Source organism: Bombina bombina, chromosome 1, assembly GCF_027579735.1.
Source record: "Bombina bombina isolate aBomBom1 chromosome 1, aBomBom1.pri, whole genome shotgun sequence".
NCBI classification, from domain to species: Eukaryota; Metazoa; Chordata; class Amphibia; order Anura; family Bombinatoridae; genus Bombina; species Bombina bombina.
Genome location: NC_069499.1, coordinates 1,536,339,020 through 1,536,360,507, shown reverse-complemented (window position 1 = coordinate 1,536,360,507; position 21,488 = coordinate 1,536,339,020). Strand labels below are relative to the sequence as shown.

Below are 21,488 nucleotides of genomic sequence, written 5' to 3'. Positions count from 1 at the left end.
AGTAGGGGTGTGTGGGTGATGGGTTGTAATGTTGGGGGGGGTATTGTATTTTTTTTTTTTACAGGTAAAAGAGCTGATTACTTTGGGGCAGTGCCCCGCAAAAAGCCCTTAATTTTCTGTAATTTAGAGGGTTTTTTTTTGTACTTTAGTTATTTTTAGTTAAGTTTATTTAATGTTAGGTAATTGTAGTTAATTAATTTAATTTATTTAATGATAGTGTAGTGTTAGGTGTAATTGTAACTTAGGTTAGGATTTATTTTACAGGTAATTTTGTATTTATTTTAACTAGGTAGCTATTAAATAGTTAATAACTATTTAATAACTATTGTACCTAGTTAAAATAAATACAAAGTTGCCTGTAAAATAAAAATAAACCCTAAAATAGCTACAATGTAATTATTAGTTATATTGTAGCTAGTTTAGGGTTTATTTTATAGGTAAGTATTTAGTTTTAAATATGATTAATTTATTTAATTATAGGAATATTTATTTAGATTAATTTAAAATAATATTTAAGTTAGGGGGTGTTAGGGTTAGGGTTAGACTTGGGTTTAGGGATTAATTAATTTAATATATTGGCGGCGGTGTAGGGAGGGTAGATTAGGGGTTAATCAATGTACTGTAGGTGGCGACGGTGTAGGGGGGGGCAGGATAGGGTTTAATAAATGTAATGTAGGTGGCGGAGGGCTCCGGGTGTGGCGGTTTAGAGGTTAAACAATTAATTTATTTGCGACGGGGTCCGGGATCGGCAGGATAGGGGTTAATAACTTTATGTAGGAGGTGGCGGTAAAGGGGGACACAGATTAGGGGTTAATAGGTATAATGTAGGTGGCGGCGGGGTCCGGGAGCGGCGGTTTAGGGGTTCATATATTTATTATAGTTGCGGCGGGGTCCAGGAGTTGCGATTTAGGGGTTAATAAGTTTATTATAGTTGCGGAGGGGTCCGGGAGCGGCGGTTTAGGGGGTAATAAGTTTATTTAGGTGCGGGGGGCTCCAGGAGCGGCGGTTTAGGGGGTATAACAGTATAGTATAGTGTGGGTGCTTAGTGACAGGCTAGCAAGAAAGCTGCGAAGAAGCCGATGAGCAGCGAGATTGATGACTGTCAGTTAACAACAGTCCGCTGCTCATCGCTCCGTACTTGGTGTGCGGCTTCTTGACAGCTTTCTTGATAACTTTGGCGAACGTATTCAGGTCCGCGGCGGCGATGTTAGGCGAGCTTAGGCGAGCGTATTGGGGCCGGCGAATGCAGGTAAATACGGAGCTTGATAACTAGAGGCCCAAATAAGTATCTACACAAAAAAGACAGGGATTTCAGCATAAACATAAGCATCTCAATTGATTAATTCACAACAACTTATTTATATATGCAGTGTACATCATTTTATGTCTATACGTAGTGAAGAAAGACACAAATGTGAAGGACAAAAGAACTGTTATACAGGCACACAAAGTGGTGCAGCTCAATCTCCATAAAACAAGAAAAGGAAATTAAAGGCAACACCTCCACTAGAGGATGGCTTTGAGAATCGCAAAGGTATCTGTATACAGAGTTTCCCATAGTTCCAGTGCTTTATTGTATCCTGAAACTCCATAAAAATATGAGAGAACTACCAGGACGGCCCATAATTTCTGGGATCGGGAGTATTACTGAAAATCTGGGAAACTATGTTGACACTTTTTTAAAGCCATTTCTAATCACTTTGCCTTCATATGTACAGGACACCAGTGATTTTCTGAGGAAAATTGGATGGAATAGAGGAAATTGGATGGAATAGAGGTTGAACAAGACACTATCTTGTAACACTAGTAAATTCATTAGTATTCAGTATTTTCACAAATTCCTTCAAAGATTCACTAGTGCCCCTCCACTACAAAAAATAATAAACACTAGATTACGAGAGAAAAAAACCCACTTAGCTTACAAAAAATAATAAACAAAATTTAAAAAATAAAGTTTGCCTTATTTCTGCATGCCCCTCTGCATCGGACAGCAATGATGCTGATCATTGGTGGGTGGGAGGTTAAGGAGGGCGGGAGGCAGGGGCAGACCATCACTGAAAGAGGCGGGAGGAGGGAGGGAGTGGGCGGTACCGGTACTGCTCAGCCATGATACAGGGAATAAAAAAAAACTAAAAAAAACTGCATCATTGAGGGGGAAGGAGGGAGGAGGGAGTAGGGGCAATGAGGGGGATCCCATGTGGGATCTGTTAACGGAAATGGATCTGGGAGGGGGAGGGGGGGCATGATATATATCTCTTCATACGGCCATCGCCGTACACTGAAGTTGAATGCAAGGTAGCCGTTTCAAAATGGCATACCTTGCATTTCTATTGGCTAATTTGATTTTTTAAATTCAAATCAGCCAATAGGATTAGCGCTTCTAAAATCCTATTGGCTGTTTTGAGTAGCCAATAGGATTTCAGAAGCTCTCATCTTACATTTTAAATCAGCCAATAGGATTTAAGTAGCTCTCATCCCATTGGCTGATTTGAATTTGAAGAATCAAATCAGCCAATAGGAATGCAAGGTACACCATTTTGAAACCTTGCATTCAACTTCAGTGTGCGGCTGTGACCGTATGACGAGGACGCTCCACACAGGATGGGATCGGCTTCCAGGATGGCTCCGCTTTGCGCCGCCGGGATGAAGATAGAAGACATCACCGAGATGAATGAAGGTGTTGCCGCCTGTATGAAGCCTTCTCGTCGCCTGGATGAAGATGGATGTCTGGACTTCAGGAAATGTTTTTTTTACATTAGGGCTTTGGGCTTTTGTAAAATAGCTGAATGCCTTTTTAAGGGCAGTGAAAAAGAGCTGAATGCCCTTTTAAGGGCAATGCCCATACAAGTGCCCATTTAGTGGCAATGGGTAGCTTAGTTTTTTTTTAGAGTAATTGTTTTTTATTTTGGGGGTTGGTTGGGTGGTGGGTTTTACTGTTTGGGGACTTTGTATTTTTTTTTTACAGGTAAAAAGGACTGTTTAAATTAGGGCAATGCCCTACAAAAGGCCCTTTTAAGGGGTATTGGTAGTTTATTGTAGGTTAAGGGGTGTTTTTATTTTGGGGGGCTTATTTTTTTTTAGGGCTATTAGATTAGGTGTAATTGTTTTATTTTTGTTAATTTTGTTTATTATTTTTTGTAAGCTTTATTGTTTTATAGTTTTCATAATTTAGTGTTTGTTATTTTTTGTAATTTTTGATTTTTTATGTGTAAGGTTTTTTTTAAATTTGTAATTTAGATTTTTTAATTGGTAGTATTTAGAATAGTTATGTTAAATTAATTTATAGTTTAATGTAAGGTTAATATTTATTTCATAGGTAAGTTTATTTATTTTAAGATAGTTATATTGTAAGTTTAATTTAAAGTTAGGGGTGTGTTAGGTCTAGGGGTTAATAGCTTAATTTAGTGTTTTGTGATGTGAGGGGTCGGAGGTAGTGATGTCGCGAATAGTTCGCCGGCGAATAGTTCCCGTCGAACATAGCATGTTCGCGTTCGCCGCATACGGCTAACATATGCGATGTTCGGTCCGCCCCCTATTCCTCATCATTGAGTAAACTTTGACCCTGTACCTCACAATCAGAAAACACATTCCAGCCAGGTTGGGGGCTAAGGAGGGATGCTACACCACAGCATATGTAAATATGCTAAAAAAAATATTTAAAGCCTTTTATTTTAGTACTGGCAGACTTTCTGCCAGTACTTAAGATGGCGGGGACAATTGTGGGGTGGGGGAGGGAAGGGAGCTGTTTGGGAGGGATCAGGGGGTCTGATGTGTCAGGTGGGAGGCTTATCTCTACACTAAAGCTAAAATTAACCCTGCAAGCTCCCTACAAACTACCTAATTAACCCCTTCACTGCTAGCCATAATAAACGTGTTATGCGCAGCAGCATTTAGCGGCCTTCTAATTACCAGAAAGCAACGCCAAAGTCATATATGTCTGCTATTTCTGAACAAAGGGGATCCCAGAGAAGCATTTACAACCATTTGTGCCATAATTGCACAAGCTGTTTGTAAATAATTTCAGTGAGAAACCTAAAATTGCGAAAAAAATTTAGTTTTTTTTAAATTTGATCGTATTTGGCGGTGAAATGGTGGCATGAAATATACCAAAATGGGCCTAGATCAATACTTTGGGTTGTCTACTAAACTACACTTAAGCTAAAATTAACTCTACAAGCTGCCTACATGCTCCCTAATTAACCCCTTCACTGCTGGGCATAAAACACGTGTGGTGCGCAGTGGCATTTAGCAGCCTTCTAATTACCAAAAAGCAACGCTAAAGCCATATAAGTCTGCTATTTCTGAACAAAGGGGATCCCAGAGAAGCATTTACAACCATTTATGCCATAATTGCATAAGTTGTTTGTAAATAATTTCTTTGAGAAACCTAAAGTTTGTGAAAAAGTGAACAATTTTTTTTTTATTTGATCGCATTTGGCGGTGAAATGGTGGCATTAAATATACCAAAATGGGCCTAGATCAATACTTTGGGTTGTCTACTACACTACACTTAAGCTAAAATTAACTCTACAAGCTCCCTACATGCTCCCTAATTAACCCCTTCACTGCTGGGCATAAAACACGTGTGGTGCGCAGTGGCATTTAGCAGCCTTCTGATTACCAAAAAAAAAAACGCCAAAGCCATATAAGTCTGCTATAATGGCATGTCTGGCACACAGTGTTGGGGCAAGGGTCCATCTGACCACTGATACCTGGTCTGCAAAGCATGGTCAGGGCAGGTATATCACCTACATTGCGCACTGTGAAGCGGGCGTAACCCTTACACTACCTGATCGATACAACATCATACCTGATGTTTTAAAGCACGTTATTCCAAACAATTTAGGAATGTTAGGTGATTTATGCCCTTTACGGATTAAAACCAGACTCTGCATCAACTATGTAATTTTCCATTGGAGTTTTGCCATGGATCCCCCTCCGGCATGCCACAGTCCAGGTGTTAGTCCCCTTGAAACAACTTTTCCATCACTATTGTGGCCAGAAAGAGTCCCTGTGGGTTTTAAAATTCGCCTGCCTATTAAAGTCTATGGAGGAAGTTCGCGTTCGCTGTTCGCAAACCCAAATTTTTATGTTTGCGACATCACTAGTCGGAGCTTTAGGGGTTAATAACGTTATTATAGTGTCAGCGATGTCGGGGAGTGGCAGATTAGGGGTTAATATATTTAAATAGTGTTGGCGGTGTGGGTGGATGGCAGATTAAGGGTTATTAGGTTTTTTTAATAGTCGCAATGTGGGTGGGCAGCAGATTAGGGATTAATAAATTTTAAATAGTGTTTGCGATGCAGGAGGGCAGCGGTTTAGGGGTTAATAGGTAGTTTATGGGTGTTAGTGTAGTTTTTAATACTTTAGTTATGAGTTTTGTGAAACATTTTTGTTTTGCAAAATCCATAACTACTGCTCTCAGTATGGATCGTGTCGGTATAGGCTGTAACACAAGCATTTAAGCCTGAACGCACAACCTGTAATATCGGCGCTATGAAAATCCCACACAAAAACGTAATTTTTTTTGAGTGCGAAATGGACGTTGTGTTACAGGCTAAAATGCTTGCATTAAAGCTATACCAACAACACGACTTGTAATATGCGTTCCTGGTCATTACGCTGGAATGGCCATTTTTTCAGCGTTAAAAGCCATACCGCAACACTTGTAATCTAGCCGATTATTCTCTACATTTAGATGGTTTTTAATGCACATATGATGCTTTTTTTGTTAAGGTGTATGGTTTTTCTGTCAAATAATTTCACTAATCCTTTAAAGGGAATTGTCCTGGAGAATATCTAATTGGAGGATACAAAAGAATGAAGAGCCAATCATGCTTACCTTCAAAAAGCTGTAAACTGTTCCTCCAATGAACGTTTGCCCTGGGGAAGCCTCAATGACGCTGTAGTCACGTGGGGGAAGGACTCAATGTGGTAACTATATACGCACCCTCCCACAGGTGGAACTTGCAAGTTAATATTGCTGTGGTAATGGGTGGTCAACAATGGAAATATAATCAACATAAATCTCTGTAGAGAACACCAAGTTTTAAGTGCTTTTCTGTTTATAGCACTTTGCAGTAACAGCGTAGTGTACCATTCAGTCTTGTACTGGTAGTGAACTGATACATCTGGGGTGCACATAGATCCTTTTTAAGTTTTTCATGACACCCGGTAACTACTCTTCATGTAGTGATGTGCTCCGAAATAGGTGTTGTGTATACCCCATATCATTTCGCTTACCATTGATGAATTAAATGTACATTGAATAGCACATGACTGTTTAAATCGTTAGCAAAGATCCTCATGGATCACTAAGGTAGCCTGTTTTTCACCATTTTAGCAAAGCTACCCTCTAGTGGAGGTGTTACTGGGATTTTATATATGTGCTGCCTATCTGGCCTGTATTAATCACTTGTACAGTCTGTATGCAAATTCATTTGTTAACCCTTTTATATAGGAAATATGTATCATAAGGTATTATACACGGTACTATGAAATCTAAGCATAGATCCTCAAAGATCACTTTGGTGGCAATTTTTTCGCCTAGGTTGCAAAACCACCCTCTAGTGGAGGTGTTTCCTATAATTTCATTTTCTTGTTTTATGAAGATTGAGCTGCACCACTTTTTTTTAACTACGTATAGACGGGAAATGATGTACACTGCATATATAAAAAAAACAATTGTTGTGAATTAATAAATTGTTTATGCTGAAATCACTGTCTTTTTTGCATAGACACTTATTTGGTCTCTACTTACTCTCTCTTTTGTACATATAAAATATTGATTTTAAGGGTCTGCATACTATTTCTTTAAAAGGGTGTAGATACCCAAGTTTATTGGTTTGTGGGCTTGATAGTATTCTATATATATCTATCTATCTATCTATCTATCTATATATATATATATATATATATATATATATATATATATATAATACATAAAGATCTACCTATAAATAAAAAATACATTTAGTTCTGAGCATTCATTTTATCTAGTAATTCATATCAATTTCTTTAACATTACTACAATCAAGAACATTATAGTCTGATACTCACATCTGTGGCCATTAGTTCCTCTGCATCATCAATGCTTTTGACAGAGATTTCTCCTAGGCTGGTGTAGTGGTAATCATAAGGGTTGGTTGTGACCAATAGCATGTCTGTAAACAAGGCACAATTAATGGTATCATCAGCCCATTTACCTGGGTATTGTTTGTGCAAATGAGCCCCACTTGTAATACGTTACACTGTACTGTGGCACAGTTTACTGCAGAATAATCCCAGGTACAATTATTGTAGCTCCCAAACAGAAAACAACTGGTGAGCTAATCAGGAGTTGCAATTATACTAATCCTGAGACCCCACAAGGGTATTTACCTGTGTGTTTAACCCCTTTGTGTGGGGTTAAATAAACACAGCTGTGAATGCAGCCGTTTCCACACGAACCTTCAGGCTCGCCGGAAGCAAATTAAAGAAGCAGTGGTTTTAAGACTGCTGCTCTTTAACGCATCCGCCACTTCATGATTGACACCCCCTGCTAGCGGCCAATTGGTCGCAAATCTGCAGGGGGCAACATTGCACAAGCATTTCACAAAGAATGCTTGTGCAATGATAAATGCTGACAGCGTATGCTGTCGGCATTTATCGATGTGGGGCGGACATGATCCACTATAGCGGATCATGTCCGGCCCCACATTGTTAATTTGGCCCCCTGGGCTGAGTTTACATTGCTAGTGTTAGTTATTTCTTGCCAGCTTATAGCTGGTAAAAGGTTGTCAAAAATGTTATACTTGTGGTTTACAAACCTGCAGAAAAACATATTTTCTAGCATTGCTACTTACCCACAATATCTGGCTTCTTATTAGATTGGATCTGGTAAAATATATGGTAGCTCCTTTCGTTTGCAAGCTGGAAAGTTACTCTGGATTTTTCAAGCAAATCTAGAGTATAAAAAACGCAGATGATACTAGATTCCATGAAAACCAGGAAAATAGGGGCAGTAATAATTTCAATGAATTAAAGGGATATGAAAGCCCAAATTGTTCTTTCTACTTTACATCTATTATCATTTTTTCTTCATTCTCTTTGTATCTTTTTGTTGAAAAGCAGGAACATATGCTTAGGGGCCAGCCCATTTCTGGAGCACTAAATGGCAGCATATTTGCAAGAATGTTATCCATATGCAAGAGCACTAGATAGCAGCACTATTTCCTGTTATGTAGTGTTCTTCAACACAGATTATCATGGGAAGAAAGCAAATTTGATAATAAAAATAACTAAAAACTTTTTTTAAATGGTATGCTCTGTCTAAATCACAAAATATATATTTTTTTGATGTTTCATATCCCTTTAATGTTGTCACAATCAATTACAACAGTTACGTGGCATTGCAATGCACACTATTTATAGGGTAACAGAGGTTCTTGGGAAATGCCTTGATGCCACTGATATAGATAGCACAGATAAATATCTGAGAAACTAAACTATGGCATTACATTTTTGTAATATAATTTAAATGCATACATAATAACGTAATGTAATGTTATGTATAATCAATTGTTTAAAGACACTGATGTGCAATAAGCCGTGACATTTTACCTGCCTCTTGAACATATCTGTGTCAGTTTTCTATTTCAAAAATACTTTAAATAACATATTAGTCATTAGATGCATTATTCACAAGTAAGAAATGCTCACAAACAAACTCTCAAAGCAAATAATCTTCTATAGGTATTTGTTTATGCTTAAATCAAATAAGATCCAAAGGATGTGGCAGCAATAGGTGAAGTCAAATGATTTTATTTAAGCACAGCAAACACAGCAACGTTTCAGGAACATCTTCCCTTAATCATGCCTAAAATATTGTGGTAAAAAGCATCCTAATATACCCTACACCACCAGGGGGCGGTAGAGGGACATTTTACTAATTCACAAATTATTAACTCTTTCACAAACTTGATAATAGCAATTGGATGGTTCCACACAAATACAAAACAATGATACATTAAAAAATACTATTTCTATAGTGATTAAAAAACAATAAATACATTGTAATCAAAATGATACCTACATTATATACAGCAAGGATTAATTTTCATAGATAATTATTATGTTAAAGAATAATTAATTGTCAAAATTCATGTTTGAATTGTTTAATACTTCTGGCCCCATTTTTCATTTTATAAATAACATAATTTACCTACAGGGATAAATATCTTAATAGTGAAGGCAGTATATTTTACAGAAATACTTTGCAAAAATACTTTACAAAAAAACTGACAAATCCCAGTCTTTATTAAGACCGATTGGTTCCAGAGTACCCAACTCAAATATCCAGAAACGTTCTCTTTGATGTAACAGTAGTTCCATATTACCTCCTCTCCTGGGTCTGGGGATAAAATCAATAACCTGAAAACGAAGTTGATTAATAGCATGACCCGCTGAATTTAAGTGACATGCTATAGGAGTTAATTTGTTCTGTGTCCTAATTGAACTTTTATGTTCAATGCTCCTGTCCCTAATGGACCTAGTGATCTCTCCTACATAGCTCCGCCCACAAGGACACTTAATAAGATAGATAACAAATTTTGAATGACAGGTATAAAGATCGTTACATGAGTAATAGAAGTGTATAAGCTTTCCACGTCCAAGCTACATATAATAAACTTCCTGGTGTCCAAATTCAATGCCTCTAGTTTCAATAGGAAATCACTTGTATCTCTTAAAAAAGCGCTAGTTTTTTCAACAAAAGGTCTCAAAATTTTGTCAAGATATATAGAAACATTAGAAGAAATAGCTCCAATAGAGGAAACTATTGGGCGACCAGGGGGTGTGTTTAGATTTTTGTGCACCTTAGGCAGCGTATATAGCACAGGTGTACGTGGATACGGTACATCAAAGAATTTAACCAAATCCTTACCAATAATCCCATTATGCTTAAATCAACCAGATAATCTCTAACTATATTTTTAAATTTGACATTTTTAAAAATTCTACATCCCCTATTTTATAGTAAGATGTTTTGATTAGCACAAAATACTTCCAAAAAATTATTTCACTAATGTTCAGAAACATATTTTTATCAGGCTTATAAGCCAACAGTCTGGTCTATCCATCTGTCTAGTCAGGGCAGACACCTGTAATTATACATCAGCCAGTCCTCTAAATAAAAAAAAAATTATTTCTCCAAATTTCCAGACAGGACAGTTTGCATACTAAACATCTACTGAGCAAAATAAAAGTAATACAGGGGCGTATTATGGCCTAGGCCAACAAGGCCGGTGCCTAGGGCAGCAGATTTGGGAGGGGCAGAACATCTGCCCTATCCTCTCTCTAAAAGCCAGCATACAGTACAGTGAGCGATAAAGTGCAGGCTTTTACAGAGAAGACAAGGCACGTACGCTGATTAAGGTCGCTCTTTACAGGCAGTGCTCCTTTAAGCCATTGCTTCATTTAGAGCCGCCAGCATTTTTGTAGTAGAAGCGTTCTTGGTGAGAAACTTGCCCGGGGATATGCGGCTTGAGGAGAAGACCTTGTGCCGATATGCTACCTCCCCTTGTCATCTGTGGTAAGTCTGTGAGCGCAGTGCTTATTGCAGGTCTTAGCAGCTAACAGACTGGATGCATCTGTGCACTGCTTAGATCAGCTTGTGATGTCTAATCATAAACTCTCAGCGCTAATGTATGTTAGCTACTAATAGCAAGCTCTCTCTCCATTCATGTGATGTCTAGTCATAAACTCTCAGCGCTAATGTATGTTAGCTACTAATAGCTAGCTTTCTCTGCATTCATGTGATGTCTAATCATAAACTCTCAGCGCTAATGTATGTTAGTTACTAATAGCTACTAATAGCTAGCTTTCTCTGCATTCATGTGATGTCTAATCATAAACTCTCAGCGCTAATGTATGTTAGCTACTAATAGCTAGCTTTCCCTGCATTCATGTGATGTCTAATCATAAACTCTCAGCGCTAATGTATGTTAGTTACTAATAGCTACTAATAGCTAGCTTTCTCTGCATTCATGTGATGTCTAATCATAAACTCTCAGCGCTAATGTATGTTAGCTACTAATAGCTAGCTTTCTCTGTATTCATGTGATGTCTAATGATAAACTCTCAGCACTAATGTATGTTAGCTACTAATAGCTAGCTGTCTCTGCATTCATGTGATGTCTAATAATAAACTCTCAGCGCTAATGTATGTTAGCTACTAATAGCTAGCTTTCCCTGCATTCATGTGATGTCTAATCATAAACTCTCAGTGCTAATGTATGTTAGCTACTAATAGCTAGCTGTCTCTGCATTCATGTGATGTCTAATCATAAACTCTCAGTGCTAATGTATGTTACATACTAATAGCTAACTTTCTCTGCATTCATGTGATGTCTAATCATAAACTCTCAGCGCTAATGTATGTTAGCTACTAATAGCTAGCTTTCTCTGAATTCATGAACCCATGGAGTAAATAGTAAACGGACACTTAAAAAGTTTCATTACTTGAATAATGGTAATTACTGTATGTTGTTTCATGTGAAGGGCAGTGATTGTTTCAAAGTGTACTCTTCTTTCCCTCCCTTCCTCTCTCCCTTCTTTCCCTTTCTCCCTTTCTCAACTCTCCTTCCTCCCTCAACTCATTCCCTCCCTCCCTCAACTCATTCCCTCCCTCAACTCCTTCCTTTATTTCTTTCCCTCCCTCACTACCTCCCTTCTTTCCCTCCCTCCCTCCTTTCCCTCCCTCCCTTCTTTCTCTCAACTTCCTCCCTTGCTCCCTTCTTTCTCTCCTTTCTTTCTGTCCCTTCTTTCCCTCCCCCTTTTCTGCTCTCCTTTCCCACTTTTCTCTTCTCTCTCCCTCCCTTCCTTCTTTCCTTTCCCTTCTTTTTCTCCCCTCCCTTTCTTTTCTCTTACTTCTCTCAGGGAGAAAATGGTATGAGATGCATGCAATTTTTTTTAGACCTTTGGGGGGAGGGGGGGCAGCAAAATGTTGAGTACCTAGGGCAGCACAAAACCTAAATACGCCACTGAAGTAATATGTTTGCACTGAGCATTTATTTGTTATATGAATTCAACAATAGTGAACATATCTTTAGGTAATACTATTTTTAACAATTCTTATAATAGTAAATATACCATAATACTTACAGGTCTCAATATCCGCTGATGCCAGTTTTCCTGTAGCTCCAAAATGAATCCTGATGAATTTCCCCTACAAAAATTAAAGATAAAACTGGTCACAATATTGACTAACATGACTGATCTGCTTAATACAAGCAAGTCAGCTTGTAACAGACCAGTCTTTTAGCTCATGACCAGTGCTGTTACAAAAAAATGGAAGATACAATTTACTCACATGAGAAATGTTTTGGGATCCAAAACTTCTGTCACCTATTTTACCCATATTATAACCAATGTAATGCCATAGCTGAACGCAATCAAGCAGATGAAGTCATGAAACACAAATGTAGCAATATCCAATATTTACTCATGCCATGCAGATGTTAGTTAACAATACTGGTAAAGAGTTTATTAACTGAACTGCTATAATACTGGTACATATATTGATCTACAGTTCAGTATCCCTAACCAACCCTACAACTATTAATCCTACCCATGGTTGACTCATAAACATGCCCTCTACTTCCATAGACCTTTACTGCTACACTAGATGATGTCTCTACCATAATTCCCACTAACATCAAAGAGATTCCCTTTCAGACACCTCACCATAATATCTCCCATCACATAAGAACCATTCCCCATTAATAATCCCTCTAGAAATCTAAATTCCCTACAAAAGAAACCATCAAAAACCTAAAGCCCCAGCCTGAAATGTAAAACTGCTTGCTACAAGAAAAACAACAGTAAAGTCACCTAAAATCTAAACCTCCACAAACATTTTAAAATCAATCCTATTTGGCTATCTGATTGACTAATCAAAAGAGTGGGAGGGCTTAATTTGGAAAGTGAGCCCATCAAGATCAGTCCTTATTAGTTAATCATAGAACCAACCAGGATAGATTTACATAAGAGGGAATCCCAAACTAGGTCCAAGTAAGAGGACAAAAGGGAGTTGCTGATGCTGGCTTGAAGACACCAAATGATGTTTCTCTACATAGGGTAATAATTGTATTTGCATGAGTGCTCTTTTTTAAAAAAAGAAAAGAATGAAAAAAATAATACAAATTATTTTCAGCTATTTTGATGTTAAATAGTCATTGGGTATTAGAAGAATTTGGGAGGGGCAAACACATGGCTCAGGCATGACTGGGGTGTTTTGTAATATGATTTTGGTTTAAGGTGGTAATGATGAGTTAGATGCACACAGTGGTGATTTAATATATTGGTGTGATGGAGGATTGCATGGAGGTATCTTAGGATATCAGTTTATTGTGGCATTGGGGACATATACTTGTGTTTTGATGGATATTTATTTAGGAATTGGTCATGTATTGGAATCTGTCCATTGCTACTGCAGTAAGATTACAATTAGGACTCCATTTAAGAAGCTTTTAATGTGGCGTAGCACACAAGGCAAAGTGCGCAATAATAAATGCTGGCAGCGAATTGTTGCCTGCTTACCGAGATGCCGGGCCCTTGTCCATTCGAGGGTTAGTAAATCTAGACTTTAAATAGTACTGTTTACAGTGAGGATTAATTGAGACTTGGCAACCCAGGACAGCTCCATATAGGGTTGCAGCTGGGCATGATTTGGATTAACTATACTAAGTTTTTAACTAGACATGTGCGTTTCATTTCGGCAGAATTTCGTTTCCGGACAAATTTTGGCGGATTCGAAGATATGAATTTGTCCGAATTTCCAAATCGGTACCATAACTAAAATCCTGAAAAATTCAGAAAATTAATGAATCAGTTTCCGAATTTTCGGATCCATTCGCCGACACTAACTAAATCACTAAATAAAACTATTAATACCTAAACCGCCATTCCCCGACATCGCCGACACCAACTAAATCACTAAATAAAGCTATTAACCCCTAAACCGCCGTTCCCCGACATCGCTGATGCTAACTAAACCTATTAACCCCTAAAACACAGTTCCCCAACATCGCCAACACTAACTAAACCTATTAACCCCTAAACCGCCATTCCCAAATATCCCCAATACTAACTAAACCTATTAACCCCTAAACCGCAGTTTCGCGACATTGCTGACACTAACTGAAACACTAAATAAACCTATTACCCCTAAACTGCCGTTCCCAAACATCTCCAACACTAACTAAGTCTATTAACCCCTAAACCGCTGGCCCCAACATCGCAACAACCAAAATTAAACTATTAACCCCTAAACCTAACACCTAACCTAACCTAAGCTTGCTAGAATATAACTATTTACTAACTACCTTGTTAAAATAAATACAAACCTGTGAAATAAAAATAAAACCTAAGCTTAAACTGATAAAACCTAACATTACTAAAAATAAAAAAAAACTAAGATTACTAAAAAATTAAAACTACAATTACAAAAAATAATAAACACTAAAATTGCAAAAAACTAAAAAACTAACATTACAAAAAATAACAAACAAAGGCCTAGATTACGAGTTGTGCGTTAGGGTTAAAAAGCAGTGTTAAGAGGTCCTAACGCTGCTTTTTAATGCCCGCTGGTATTACGAGTCTTGCAGGTACAGGTGTACCGCTCACTTTTTTGGCCAGACTCGGAAATACCGCAAATCCACTTACGTCAATTGCGTATCCTATATTTTCAATGGGACTTGCATAGTGCCGGTATTACGAGTCTGACCAAAAGTGAGCGGTAGACCCTCTCCTGTCAAGACTGGTACCGCATTTAAAAGTCAGTAGTTATGAGTTTTACACTACAACGCCGTAGCATAAAACTCTTAACTAAACTGCTAAAAAGTACACTAACACAAATAAACTACCTAGTAACCCCTAAACCGAGGCCCCCCACATCGCAAACACTAAAATAAATATTTTAACCCCTAAGCTGCCGAACCGGACATCGCCGACACTATAATAAATATATTAACCCCCTAAGCCGCCGCACACCTGCATTGCAAACACTATTAAAATATTATTAACCCCTAATCTGCCGGCCCTAACATCGCCGACACATACCTACATTTATTAACCCATAATCTGCCGCACCCAACGTCGTCGCCACTATAATAAAGTTATTAACCCCTAAACCTAAGTCTAACCCTAACGCCCCCTAACTTAAATATAATTTAAATAAATCTAAATAAAATTACTACAATTCACTAAATTATTCCTATTTAAAACTAAATACTTACCTATAAAATAAACCATAAGCTAGCTACAATATAACTAATAGTTACATTGTAGCTATCTTAGGGTTTATTTTTATTTTACAGGCAACTTTGCATTTATTTTAACTAGGTAGAATAGTTATTAAATAGTTATTAACTATTTAATAACTACCTAGTTAAAATAAAGACACATTTACCTGTAAAATAAAACTTAACCTAAGTTACAATTACACCTAACACTACACTACAATTAAATTAATTACCTAAATTAAATACAATTAATTACAATTAAAAAAAATTATCTAAAGTACAAAAACCCCCCACTAAATTACAGAAAATAATAAACAGATTACAAGATTTTTAAACTAATTACACCAATCTAATCCCCCTAACAAAATAAAAAAGCCCCCCCAAAATAAAAAAGCCCTAGCCTACACTAAATTACAAATAGCCCTTAAAAGAGCCTTTTGTGGGGCATTGCCCCAAAGTAATCAGCTCTTTTACCTGTAAAAAAAATTACAATCCCCCCCAACATTAAAACCCACCACCCACATAATTTACCCTACTCTAAAACCCACCCAATACCACCTTAAAAAAACTAACACTAACCCCTTGAAGATCACCTTACCGGGAGACGTCTTCACCCAACCGGGCAGAAGTCCTCAACGAAGCCGGGAGAAGTCTTCATCTAAGGCGGACGAAGTGGTCCTCCAGATGGGCAGAAGACTTTATCCAGACGGCATCTTCTATATTCATCCATCCGGCGCAGAGCGGGTCCATCTTTAAGATATCCGACGAGGAGCATCCTCTTCAAACGACGGCTAAACACAGAATGAAGGTTCCTTTAAATGACGTCATCCAAGATGGCGTCCCTTCAATTCTGATTGGCTGATAGAATTCTTTCAGCCAATCGGAATTAAGGTAGAAAAAATCCTATTGGCTGATGCAATCAGCCAATAGGATTGAACTTCAAACCTATTGGCTGATCCAATCAGCCAATATGATTGAGCTGGCATTCTATTGGCTGTTCCAATCAGCCAATAGAATGCCAGTTCAATCCTATTGGCTGACTGCATCAGCCAATAGGATTTTTTCTACCTTAATTCCGATTGGCTGATAGAATTCTATCAGCCAATCGGAATTGAAGGGACGCCATCTTGAATGATGTCATTTAAAGGAACCTTCATTCAGTTGTCGGCCGTAGTTAGAAGAGGATGCTCCGCGACGGATGTCTTGAAGATGGACCCGCTCCTCGCCGGATGGATGAAGATAGAAGATGCCGTCTGGATGAAGACTTCTGCCCGTCTGGAGGACCACTTCTGCCTGGTTGGATGAAGACTTCTGCCCTTCTGGAGGACCACTTCTGCCCGGTTGGGTGAAGACGTCTCCCAGTAGGGTGATCTTTAGGGGGTTAGTGTTAGGTTTTTTTAAGGGGGGATTGGGTGGGTTTTAGAGTAGAGTTGGTTGTGTGGGTGGTGGGTTTTAATGTTGGAGGGGGAATTGTAATTTATTTTTTATAGGTAAAAGAGCTGATTACTTTGGGGCAATGCCCCGCAAAAGGCCCTTTAAGGACTATTTGCAAATTAGTGTAGGGTAGGGCTTTTTTTTATTTTAGGAGGGCTTTTTTATTTTGTTAGGGGGATTAGATTCGGTATAATTTGTTTAAAAATCTTGTAATTTGTTTATTATTTTTCTGTAATTTAGTGTTTGTTATTTTTCGAACTTTAGATAATTTTTTTAAATTGTAATTAATTGTATTTAATTTAGGTAATTAATTTAATTGTAGTGTAGTGTTAGGTGTAATTTTAACTTAGGTTAGGTTTTATTATACAGGTAAATTTGTCTTTATTTTAACTAGGTAGTTATTAAATAGTTAAAATCTATTTAATACCTATTGTACCTAGTTAAAATAAATACAAAGTTGCCTGTAAAATAAAAATAAACCCTAAGCTAGATACAATGTAACTATTAGTTATATTGTAGCTATCATAGAGGCATATTTAAGAAATTTCAGTGCGGATCAGGTCGGCAAGACATCGCTGAATGCGCAGAGCAATACGCTCTCCGCATTTAACATTGCACCAGCAGCTCACAAGAGCTGCTGGTGAAACGCCGCCCCCTGCAGACTCGTGGCCAATGGGCCACCAGCAGGGGCTGTCAATCAACCCAATCATACTCGATCGGGATGAATTGTTGCGATTCCTGTCCGCCTGCTCAGAGCAGGTGGACAGGGTTATGAAGCAGCGGTCTTTGTGACCGCTGCTTCATAACTGCTGTTTCTGGCGAGTCTGAAGACTCGCCAGAAACACGGGCCATCAAGCTCCTTTCGGAGCTTGATAGATAGGCTCCTTAGGGTTATTTTATAGGTAAGTATTTAGTTTTAAATAGGAATAATTTAGTTGAATGTAGTAATTTTATTTAGATTTATTTTAATTATATTTAAGTTAGGGGGCGTTAGGGTTAGACTTAGGTTTAGGGGTTAATAACTTTATTATAGTTGCGGCGACGTTGGGGGTGGCAGATTAGAGGTTAATAAATGTAGGTAGGGGTTCATAAATAAAATGTAGGGGTCGGCGATGTTGGGGGCAGCAGATTAGGGTTTCATAAGTATAATGTAGGTGGCGGCAGTGTCCGGAGCAGCAGATTAGGGGTTAATAATATAATGCAGGTGTCGCCGATGTCAGGGGCGGCAGATTAGGGGTTAATAAGTGTAATATTAGGATTGTTTAGACTCGTGGTTCATGTTAGGGTGTTAGGTGTAGACATAAAATGTATTTCCCCATAGGAATCAATGGGGCTGCGTTAGAAGCTGAACGCTGCTTTTTTGCAGGTGTTAGGTTTTTTTCAGCCAGCTCTCCCCCATTGATGCCTATGGGGAAATCGTGCACGAGCACGTTTTAACAGCTCACCGCTAACGTAAGCAGCGCTGGTATTGAGGTGAGATGTGGAGCAAAATTTTGCTCTACGCTCACTTTTTTTGCGGCTAACGCCGGGTTTGTAAAAACCCGTAATACCAGCGCTGTCTGTAAGTGAGCGGTAAGCATAAACTGCTCGTTAGCACCGCACAGCCTCTAACGCAAAGCTCATAATCTAGGTGAAAATTTTTAAAAAAATAAAAATTATTCCTATTCTAATCCCCCATTTAAAAAAAACAAAAAACACCCCAAAATAAAAAAAATGCTCTAAAGTTAACAGCTCTTTTGCAAAAAAATAAAAACAAACACCATTGGGAAGGGCGGTTTAGGGGTTAATAGGTTTAGTTAGTTTTGGCGATGTGGGTGGACAGTGGTTTAGGGGTTAATAGCTTTTTTTAGTGTCGGTGTGTTTCGACTATCGTTGGCATATTAGTTATGTTAAGTAAAATCGTTTTTTCGGATACTTTAATTTTTTCGGATCCATTCTTTATTCATATGCATTATTCTATTCTAAACTTCAGAATAGAATAATACATAAGAATAAAAAATGGATCCTAAAAAACGAACGGATCTGAAAAAAACATATTACTCAACATAAGTAATTTGCAAAAAACAATTTTTAATTTAAACTTAACTGAACTAATTTGCGGAAAAGAAATTATTTATTTAACTAATGAAAACGAAATGAAACTAAACAACATTTTTAGTGTGGTCTAGTATTAACATAGTGCATTTTATTGTTGTTCTGTAAGGAACTTACACCAGACAAAGGCAGCCATGGAATGTCAGTCTTTCTTTAAAAGTGCCTTAACAGCTGTAATAATTATTTGTGTCCTACTTTAAAGCAGCAATATGGCAGCTCAAGGTGAACAGCCATACACAGTATTAGCAGGCATAGTTAAAAAAAATGACACTAATAGATATAGCTTTTACTGGGACAGGATTCACCAGCATGTGTGCAATGAATGTTTGACACCGCTTTCAATGCCACACTTGTCAAATTTCAGACAGTGTGACAAATAGGCCTTCTGTCCTCCTCTTTACTTTCCCTGCACCGGCCCTGTGTGGTGCTATGCTCAGGGGAAACTTGCACATCCTCAGGATAATAAGGTATGTGGCTGATCTAAGCACCGCAGGCCTAAGGTTCTGAGATTTTTTTTCTTTATTATTATTATCATCAAACTGGCACTCCAGTTCACTTAACAACTTTAATAACATTATAACTTTGTGTAGCTGCCTTTTGATCACACATATAGTTCCCATTGAAACAGATGTGTTGTCTCCTCAATGTGCAGTTGATTGTGGTTACATTTTTTGAATTTTTATCAATGAATTCAAAGAAGCTTTTTTTTTTCAATGTGTATTGCCTCTTCCTCCTTTTCAATTAACTTAATTTGTAAGTCATTTAAGTTTTTGAGAACAAGGGACTCAATACAGTAGGTTATTACTGTCTAAGGCAACAGCACCATCTATAAAGAATGCACAGTGAATGCACAATTGGCATTGATGCCTGGAAGCTGGGGATTTTGACATGGAAGAGGGATTATTCTTATAATCAAAGATTAAAGAGCCAATAATAATTCATGTCATGCAGATGTCAACTTACAAAACGCGATGAGTTATCATTTCTCACAGTCTTGGCATTTCCAAAAGCTTCCAGAAGAGGATTAGCTTGGATGATCTGATCCTCTAGAGTACCCTGCAATGAGACATGGAGAGATACTATGAATCTGTGGTCCAAGTATCCTGCACTGTAATATATTATGTTGTAAGAGCCCAACATTGACAGTGTCTACTTAACAATACAAAAATGTTGTCATGCAAATTTAAACAGCGCCAAGGGTATCTGCAACCCTCAAGAAAAATCACAAAAATAATTATCTTGAACATAAAAGCTAATTTATTAAGGCTTGACACCTAAAAGTAACAATGATTTGGGGACAACAATCAGTTGTAATGGCAATGTTGTCACAGCATACTGTTGTATTCAGAATATAATATTCATTTATTTATGTCAAATTGAATTGACTTTTATTTTTCTTTATATATTTATCTAAACCTGGGTAGCACCATTTTTTAATAACAAATTACACTTTTAGAGCAACTCTGGAAATAAGTTGAACAGTTATTTGCTTATTCTCAAATCTAAATACAAAATCTATTTGGCCATTTTTTTACATTGTTTTTGCCTGTCAAATTAGAAACACATCTCAAAATGTAAATTTTACTTATCGATGAAAATATCTACTTCAAACATGAAAATTAATTCCAAAATAGTCATTTTCCAAGTAATTTAGTTAACTTCAAATTAAACATTCAGAGCTAGATTACAAGTGCAACAGTATTTAGCTCTCACACTCGCGCTTTTTACAAGTTAAAAGTATTTTTTTTTTCTTTCCATAGACTTCAATAGAGAGCGCAAACTGAAAAAAAAACTGAACCTATCTATGTTTACTTTTTTAACAAAAGATGCCAAAAAACAAAGCAAATTTAATAACAAGTAAATTGGAAATATTTTTTTAATTTGCATGCTCTGTCAACATCATGGAAGTTTTCATTCTGACTTTACTGTCCCTTTAAATCCTGTTTATATTAGTACATTTTTTGTTAACAATTTTGGGACTTCATTACACTCAAAAAACTCATCTTGATGAGTATTTTTTTCTTTACTAACACTATTAACAATCCATTAGAGCATGTTCCAAAGCTTAAAAGTATACCCTACATATATATTATCAGATCTCTTTTTTTAAAGGGAAAACAAAGGTTACATTTCATTTTATATATATATATTTATTTTTCTATATAAAAAGAAATGTTCATTGAAAGCAAGACCCAGCAAGACGAACTTGGTTCTGTGTCAGTTTAAATTAAAGGGACATGAAACCCAAAATGTTTATTTTGTGACTCAGAGCTTACAATTTTAAGCAACTTTCTATTTTACTTCTATTATCAAATTTGCTTCCTTCTTTTGGTATCCTTTGTTGAAAGAGCAGCAATGTACTACTGGGAGCTAGCTGAACAGATCGGGTGAGAGAATAACAGAATGCATATATGTGCAGCCACCAATCAGCAGCTAGCTCCCAGTAGTGCTTTGCAGCTCTTAGCCAACTTAGGTATGCTTTTCAATAAAGGATAAGGAGCGAACAAAACAAATTAGATAATAGAAGTGAATTGGAAATGTGTTTAAAATAGAATAGTCTATCTGAACCACAAAATAAAGATTTTGGGTTTCATGTCCCTTTAATGAGCTTTGCAATATGTCATCTTTATTTAGTTTTAATTCCAAAATGGTGACCATTTATATATCCCTGCCTCTGAT

At 37.3% G+C, this 21,488-nt stretch overlaps 1 protein-coding gene across 1 annotated transcript in view; it reads right to left on the bottom strand.

Moving 5' to 3' along the window:
• Window positions 1-21,488, bottom strand: part of LOC128654585 (myosin-4-like) — a 192,927-nt gene that overhangs the window by 153,049 nt on the left and 18,390 nt on the right. Inside the window, exons 6-9 of the mRNA XM_053708583.1 lie at window positions 19,773-19,865; window positions 12,142-12,205; window positions 7,845-7,943; window positions 7,060-7,163 (exon numbers count right to left, since the gene is read on the bottom strand). Of these exons, the coding sequence (XP_053564558.1) occupies window positions 7,060-7,163; window positions 7,845-7,943; window positions 12,142-12,205; window positions 19,773-19,865 (360 nt within the window). The remainder of the gene's footprint in view (window positions 1-7,059; window positions 7,164-7,844; window positions 7,944-12,141; window positions 12,206-19,772; window positions 19,866-21,488) is intronic.